This window comes from Babylonia areolata, chromosome 8, assembly GCF_041734735.1.
Source record: "Babylonia areolata isolate BAREFJ2019XMU chromosome 8, ASM4173473v1, whole genome shotgun sequence".
NCBI lineage: Eukaryota > Metazoa > Mollusca > Gastropoda > Neogastropoda > Buccinidae > Babylonia > Babylonia areolata.
Genome location: NC_134883.1, coordinates 23,523,467 through 23,532,103, shown reverse-complemented (window position 1 = coordinate 23,532,103; position 8,637 = coordinate 23,523,467). Strand labels below are relative to the sequence as shown.

At 41.4% G+C, this 8,637-nt stretch overlaps 1 protein-coding gene across 1 annotated transcript in view; it reads right to left on the bottom strand.

Annotated features, from left to right (window-relative positions):
• LOC143285244 (solute carrier family 22 member 7-like) overlaps positions 1 to 3,784 on the bottom strand; it is a 23,417-nt gene extending 19,633 nt beyond the window's left edge. Inside the window, exons 1-2 of the mRNA XM_076592503.1 lie at positions 3,733 to 3,784; positions 2,072 to 3,020 (exon numbers count right to left, since the gene is read on the bottom strand). Of these exons, the coding sequence (XP_076448618.1) occupies positions 2,072 to 2,395 (324 nt within the window). The 5' untranslated portion in view covers positions 2,396 to 3,020; positions 3,733 to 3,784. The remainder of the gene's footprint in view (positions 1 to 2,071; positions 3,021 to 3,732) is intronic.
• Positions 3,785 to 8,637: the final 4,853 nt, after the last annotated feature.

The following is an 8,637-nucleotide window of genomic DNA, read 5'->3' as shown; positions in this document are numbered from 1 at the left end:
CCACCAAACATGTATTTTTCCTGAGGAGATGTTTTGAATAATAGTTATTTTTAACTTCGAAAACGTTTTGAATGTTTGAATCAAAGTCCAGTTGATATCACCTTTGATTGATTACATTTTTATATCTATAAACATGTTTCATACTGTTATGGGGATGTTCAATTCACTTATAATTCTCTGTTAGTCAGTCCAGTCCTTCGTATTCCATTACTCTGTCCCTTCAGTCATCCCACCCCCCTTCCAACGTACCCCCTACACCATCTCTCATGCGCACATACACACACAGTTATGTTTCATTTTATTTTTTTGGGTGGGTGGGTGGGGGTGTGGGGGGTGTAATATCACTAAACAGCGAAAAGACGTTAAACTAAAGAAACACACACACACACACACACACACACACACACACACACACACACACACACACACACACACACACACACACTGGGTGTGGAGAGTGGGTGAAAGGGAAAGACGTGGCGACTTTGGGTAGTGTGTGGGGTGAGATACAGAATTATCGAAACCAAACAACAAAAACAAAAAGAAAACAACTAACAGTGAACTGTTAGGATGCAATGTGGAAGAGTAATCAATCACAATACCAATGAAAGGAATTATATCATATCATATCACATGACCAATGGAAAGGATTTAGGATAAATCTCCTATTCCAGAATGGTACATGACGTCAACAACTGCTGTGACAGAATGCTGAGAATCATATAATTGGCCCAATTCCTTGTGTCTTACGAATGCTGAGAATCATATAATTGGCCCAATTCCTTGTGTCTTACGAATGCTGAGAATCATATAATTGGCCCAATTCCTTGTGTCTTTTTTTTTTTTTTTTCTCAAGGCCTGACTAAACGCGTTGGGTTACGCTGCTGGTCAGGCATCTGCTTGGCAGATGTGGTGTAGCGTATATGGATTTGTCCGAACGCAGTGACGCCTCCTTGAGCTACTGAAACTGAAACTGAAACTTAGCAGACTCAGAAGAACCTGCGGCAACAAAAGAGTTGTCCCTGGCAAACTCGTGTAGAAAAATCCACACTGATAAGAACACAAAATTTAATACGCCCGGAGACAGAAAAAAGAGGTGGTGCTGCAGTGTCGCGACGCACTCTTCCCGTCAAGAGAAGACAAGAACGTTACATTTCTGTTTTAGTATCCTATAATTTGGGGACTGATTGAAACGATAATTTTCACGCGGTTTACAATGTATACATGTGAAAAATGGTATGTACCGTGTAATCCACCTTTCCAGTCAAACATCGACGCGAAATGACCCACACAATGAACACAGTTAGCCGGTTAGCCAGGCTTACGATGCTGTACAAAATCCTGCACGGCCTGGCCCAAGTCAACAACATCAGACTCATCCCAGCACCATGTCGTCAAAGACGAGGACACACTCAGCAGTTTTCTATCATCCACTGTCGCACTGAATACCGGAGAAATTCATTTTTCCCGCTGACCATCAAGGACTGGAACACACTACCTGAGGAAGCAGTCTCTGCCCCCTCCCTTGGTATGTTCCAGTCTTCCATTAGAACATTCTAAACTTCCTTTTTTTTAAGACTTAGGGGTTTCTGCTGATTCAGCATCGTGTTGGTCCCACTGAACGGGTCTTGACTGGCTGGATCCAGTTGTAGTTTTGATTTCTTTTATTCATTTTATTTGATTTTTTTTTAACCAGTCGACCATCGGACCTCGACCATAATAGTTCCGCGAAATCAACCTGACGAACACGAACTAATACTTGTAGACTTTTTAAAAAAATCTGGAAAGAGTAGCTCTCTACTTGGTACAAATTGAATGGACACACATTTTCAGACAATTTTGTTTACCTGGCAAAGATGGCTGAACATTAGAATAGCGATTGAATGCATATCCAAATTAAGTACGATAACCCTCAAAATAGAGTCAGTCGGAAACCACTGTAAAAGGGTTACAACATTTAGCCTACTAATGGTAATATCGCTTTAAGAATGCACGGACATTGCAAGTGAAACAGGTCCCAGACTTCGGGATACTGAAAATAAGAAATTCCTCATAACTCAGTGAAACTGACCTCACTGACGACCGTGGTGATGGACTCGTCAAACACCATGTGACCTCCACAAGACTCTCCCCCACTCCCCGGAATGTCGCACGCCTGAAACGTCGTGTTGTCACGTGGCCAGTTATCACCGTTCCCAATGGAGGAGGAGGAGGAAGATGATGATAAGTTGCCATGGTAATCAGGGGAGGGCAGGCACCACCAGTCTGGCACTATGCCGCAAAACGCCATCTGCAGCATGCTCCAGGAGATGGGCACTATGCCGAGCTTCAGGGAAGAGACCAGCATCCATTGGAACCGCCCGCACCCCCCGATGTCCTTCTGCAGCTCCTCCATCTGTTCTCTTCTTGGGCTGCCTGTGGATGATTCTGGGCTGTCTGTGACAAGTAGGTCCAACAATGTTAGTTGGTTTCTTTCTGAGCAGTTTTCGCTGAGGAAGTCGATGTGTAACCACTGAAGTGTACAATAAAAAGTTCCAGCTTTCGATACTGAATTAAGAAATTTTCTTCAATGTGTTCGAGTCTTAGTTTTTTTCTGAACAGTTTTTTTTTTTTTTTGCTGAGAAAGTCGACGTGAAACCACCGAAATGTACAATATATAAGTTCAAACTTACTGAGTCAGGAAATTTTCTTCAATGTGTCCAGAATCCTCAGAGATTCTACCACCGAATATTCAACTGGTCACTGGTGTGCCTACTGATGTTGTCCCGTTGAAGCTTGCTTTGGTTTGTTAGTCACTGGAAGACTCACGTCCTCACTGGAAGACTCAAGACTCACGTCCTCACTGGAAGACACGTCCTCACTGGAAGACTCACGTCCTCACTGGAAGACTCAAGACTCACGTCCTCACTGGAAGACTCAAGACTCACGTCCTCACTGGAAGATTCAAGACTCACGTCCTCACTGGAAGACGTCCTCACTGGAAGTCTCAAGACTCACGTCCTCACTGGAAGACTCACGTCCTGTGCAAAATGTTGTCTCATAGTTATAACGTTCCTATCTCATTATCTCATTAAAAAAAAAAGGGTTTTGAATCAAAACATCTCATTTAAAACCTACCCAACTAATTCCAGATTGTCACTCAAAGGTAGCAATGGGAGGAAGATGGCAGAATGGTTAAGACGCTTATCTGCCGATACAGTGGTCCGTGAGGGTCAGGGTTCGATTCCCGCTCTCTGGCGCCCTTTCTCCCAAGTTTGACTGGAAAATCAAACTGAGCGTCTTGTTATTCGGATGACACAAATAAATCGAGGTCCTGTTTGCAGCACGCGCTTGGCGCACTATAAAAGAACCTATGGCAACAAAAGTGTTGTCCTCTGGCGAAGTTCTGTTGAAGAAATCCACTCTGAAATATACATGCATGCACTCGAGGTATGAAAAAGCGCGTTGGGTGATGCTGACGTCAGGTATCTGCCTATTATAGCAGATGTGGTGTAGCGTATGCTTGTATGGCTTTGTTCTCGAAAGCAGAGACGCTTCATTGAGAAAGAGAAACTCAATGTTCGTATAAATTTTCATTCCAACAACAACAACAAAAAAGCGTTGTTGTTGTTTGTGTTTTTTTTTTAATGACAACATCACATTTAAAACCTAGCTTATCTGTTTCACACTGTTACTCAATGAAACAACAACAACAACAACAACAACGAGAACAAAGCCATAAACGCTTCTAACTCGTTTCAGAAAACAAAACAGGGCGAGCAACTTCAGACGAAGAGCGTTGTTGCAAGCTCGAGTGACCTGATTCAAGTGAAGGTGCTTGGAGCAGTTTATTTATATAACACTCCCCCTCACCCTCCTCCACACCCCACTCCGCCCCCCCGCACGGCACCCCTTTCCGCCCTCTTCTTCTTCCCCATCTCCTCCTCACCCCCTCATGGCAAAGGAAGACACGGAGACACAAGGGACACAAATGGTTTAATTGTATAGGCATTGGCCCTTTACGAATGGAGTGCACAAACATAATGCATCACTAACTTAAACTCTTGCCTCCTTTCGGCAAGAGCTTTATGTACGAAGTTCACAACATTCATCACTATTGGGAAGACACGGAGAGAGAGAGAGAGAGAGAGAGAGAGAAGTAGGGGTGGGTTGGAGAGAGAGAGAGAGAGGAGGAGAGAGAGGGAGAGAGAAGTAGGGGTGGGTTGGAGAGAGAGAGAGAGAGGAGGAGAGAGAGGGAGAGAGAAGTAGGGGTGGGTTGGAGAGAGAGAGAGAGAGAGAGAGGAGAGAGAGGTGAGAAACAGAAATAATAATTATTATTTCTTATCTTTAGAAGTCGTATATGCCATTGAGATGTTAGCTTTACCGCGGGATTCTGTTTTAATGCTCAGTCTGAATTGATATGTTTCTATTTGACCATAAAAGACATTAACTTTACTGTAGTACTGTGTATTATTAAGCTTAGGTATTTATTCTTTTGACTTCACGATCATATTTGTTTAAAGTAGTACTGCAAGCGTGTATGCAAAATAAGTGCGTGAGTGCTTGTGACCAGGTTTTTTTGTTTGTTTGTTTGTTTGTTTTCTTTTCAATAATCGGGACTGGTATGCTATGACTCTGTTGTTTACGTTCTTGTCAAATATTTTGTACAGGCCGTTTTTCTGTTGTCGGTTTTTTGTTTTGTTTGTGTGTGTGCGTGTGTGTGTGTGTGTGTGTGTTGTGTGTGTGTGTGTGTGTGTGTGTGTGTGTGTGTGTGTGTGTGTGTGTGTGTGTGTGTGTGTGTGTGTGTGTGTGTGTGTGATTTTTGTTAGGCAATATATTTTGTGTGTGCCAAATTATACTGTCATGCACGAACTCTGTACACTTGTGAGCCTCCGGCTTCGTCACACTTACTTTTCTCTAATTGAGATAATACAGCTATTCTGATTCTGATTACACACTCACTAATCCCACTCGCGTTGTTGGTTGTTGTTGTGTGAGTGTGTTTGTGGTCGTACAGTGTGTATACCATGTGTTTATGCTAAAGTTGAGAATGTTTGTGTGCGTGCGTGATTGTTTATAAATTATGCGGGGTTTTTTTCTTGGTGTGTGTGTGTGTGTGTGTGTGTGTGTGTGTGTGTGTGTGTGTGTGTGTGTGTGTGTGTGTGTGTGTGTGTGTGTGTGTATTCATATATATATATATATATATATATATATGTGTGTGTGTGTGTGTGTGTGTGTGTGTGTGTGTGTACATTATGATTATTATCATTATATATATGCATTTATCTATTTGTCTCTTTATCTATTTATCTTTTTTTAAACCAAGCAGGCAGAAAAAAAAAATCCCTTCTGTTTGTTTGTTTGTCTGTCTGTTTGATTGTTTGTTTTTTTTTCCTTCCAGCATGACTGCATAGCATAGCTAAACGCTTGAAGGACATTTACCGTTTCTCAACCCATCCATAACAGTAAAACAGAACAGTTGGTGACACGTGAAACTGCCGTCCCTGTCCCACTGCCGAAGTTGAACTGCTGTCGTGTCGTGTCGTGTCGTGTCGTGTCGGCCACTGTTACTTGCGGTACGGCACTGTCGGGTAATAAACACGGGGAGCACAGGCTTGTTAACCCCTTTGCAGAGTGATGGCCTGCAGGTAACGCGTCCTCCGCCATGGAAGCGAGAGAATCTGAGCACACTGGTTCGAATTACGGCACAGTCGCCACTATCCCCCACCCCCCCACCCCCACCCCAGACCCCCTCCACTAGACCTTGAGTGGTGGTCTGGACGCTAGTCATTCGGATGAGTCGATAAACCGTGGTCCCGTGTGCAGCATGCACTTAGCGCACGTAAAAGAACCCACGGCAACAAAAGTGTTGTCCTTTGTAAAATTCTGTAGAAAAATCCACTTCGATAGGAAACCAATTAAAAAAACAACAACAAAAACAACAACAACAAAAAACTGCATGCAGGAAAAAATACAAAAACAACTTGAAAAAAAAGGTGGCGCTCTCAGTGTAGCGACGCGCTCTCCCTGGGGAGAGCAGCCCGAATTACACACAGAAAAATCTGTTGTGACAAAAATTAGTAATACAATGCAATACAGGTAATGCAATACCTTTCTTGCCTACTCAGTGCTGATGAGTACGCCGGCTCGACAGTGTAGGGACGGGCGCAATAGCCGAGTGAGTGGTTAAAGCGTTGGATTTTCACTCTGAGGGTCCAGGGTTCGAATCTCGGTAACTGCGCCTGGTGGTGGATAAAGGGTGGAGATTTTTATTATTATTATTTATTTTATTTTATTTTTTTTGCGATCTCCGAGGTCAGCATAATATATGTGCAGACCTGTTTGTGCCTGAACCTCCTTCGTGTGTATCATGCAAGCTCCAGTGGATCAAATACGCACGTTAAAGATCCTGTAATTCATTGTCAGCAGTCGGTGGGTTATGGAAAACATGAACAAACCTAGCATGCACACCCCCCGGAAACGGAATATGGCTGCGTACATGGCGGGGTAAAAAAAAAAAAAGAAAAAAAAAAGGTTGTACACGTAAAAGCCCACTCTACTCGTGTACATACGAGTGAGCGTGGTAGTTACAGCCCACAAACGAAGACGAAGTGAGAAGAAGAAGATACAGTGGAGGGCTGGCTGGCTGTTGCCTGACTTGGGAAAGTCAGATTACATGACAGGACGTCAGTCATCAGTCTTCTTCTTCGTTTGTGTACTGCGACTCCCACTTTTTTTTTTTTTTTTTTGACAATGACAATATGATGTTTTATTGAGGGTAGAATGAATAAACTGGAAGCTTCTTTACACCATGCCCTCACACACGCATGCGCATACATACGCACAATATAATAAATGAAATAAGAGTGAACAAATAACTGGCATAGAGCAATCAAATAGATGATAATAGCTACGTAGATAAATGTATCATGGATTACAATTAAGGAAACATCATGAAAATCATACCAAAAATTGCCACATGAAAATCTTCAAACACACACATATGTGTGCACACACAGGCATCATACAAATATACTCGAACACACAAGCACATAGACATGCACACGCGTACTTACACTGCGCCTTTTCCACTGCTCACACACTGTTGGAGAACAATTAATCAATTTATGTCGGCTTACTAAGATCTCATAATATGTTTTGATTTTCCTGGAACTAATTTAATTTGTTGCATCAGATATTTTTGATACGCTTTTTTTTTTTTTAGATGCTATGGTAGATCTATTTCTAAGATACTCGGGGATTTCATTCCACAGTTTACCACCAGAATAAGTGAGAGAAGACATGAAAAGGTTAGTTCTGGGACGAGGGGTAAAAATGGTACTCTTGCTACTAATGATTTTTTTCCGGGAATTTCCTATAAGGATAGGGCGGTGCAAATTTCTTCATATTTTTGTACATAAAAACACCCTTGTTAAAGCGACATTTGAGATGAAAGGGGAGAATATTTAGTTCAACACAGTCATTTGCTTGAATAGAAGATTTAAGGAGAATGAGCTTAAGGGAGCGTCTGTATATGCTTTCGAGGTTTTTAGCAATTTTTACTAGCCCCGTCCCAGCATGTTGATGCATAGTCAATATCAGGTTGGATATATGCATGAAAATATAATTTACGGGTATGTTGATTAAGGAAATGGTTAATTCTATTGAGCTGAAATACTTTTTTCGATAGATTCTTGCATAAAACGGAGATATGATCAGACGAGGAAAGGTTATTGTCAAGTGTAAGACCTAGTAGTCTGTCAGAACTAATTTCCAGCAAATCATTGTCAAGTATCTTGAGCCCTTTTATTTTGAATTTGATAGTTTGTCGACTTTGTCTGGTTGTGATTAACATAAATTTGGACTTCTGTTGGTGAATTGCAGTGTGGTTCATTTCAGTCCAGTTTATAAGTTTGTCAATCTCGTTCTGCAACTTAGCATACTGTATTGGCATCTGTGTCTTTATGATGGAATGTAGTATCATCAGTGAAAAGTTCACAAGAGGATGAAACGTGAAGTGGAAGATCATCTATATAAATTGAAAATAAAACAGGCCTTAAAACTGATCCCTGACGAATACCATAATTAACTGACATAAGAGGGGGCATTTTTTAAGCATGGATAACCACTTGATTCCTACTTTCAAGAAAAGAAGATATCAGTTCAACTGAATCAGATGATAAGCCATACATGACTAACTTTTTCGAAAGTAGGTTTTGATCTATTGTATCAAAGTCTTTCGCAAAATCGACAAAAACAGACCCAGTAAATAAGTTATCATTAATGTTTAAATGCCATTCCTCCAGAAGATTAGTCAGTGCAGTATGACAGGAATAATTCTTTCTAAAGCAGCTTTGACTGGAGTGAAATAAATCATATTTGTCGAAATGTGACTGAAGATTTAGTTTGATATGTTTTTCGAGAGGTTTGGATAATGTGGACAATATTGATATAGGTCTATAGTTAGTATAGTCAGATGGATCACCATGTTTAAAGACACGTAAAACTTTAGCATTTTTAGAAGCATTTGGATAGGAGCGTTTTTCGATGCAGAGGTTACAAATATACTTAATGTGTTCAGAGATGATAGGTGCTGCTATCTTCAAAAAATTACTGTCGATACCATCCAAACCTCAGGATCTTGTCGATCTAAGTTTG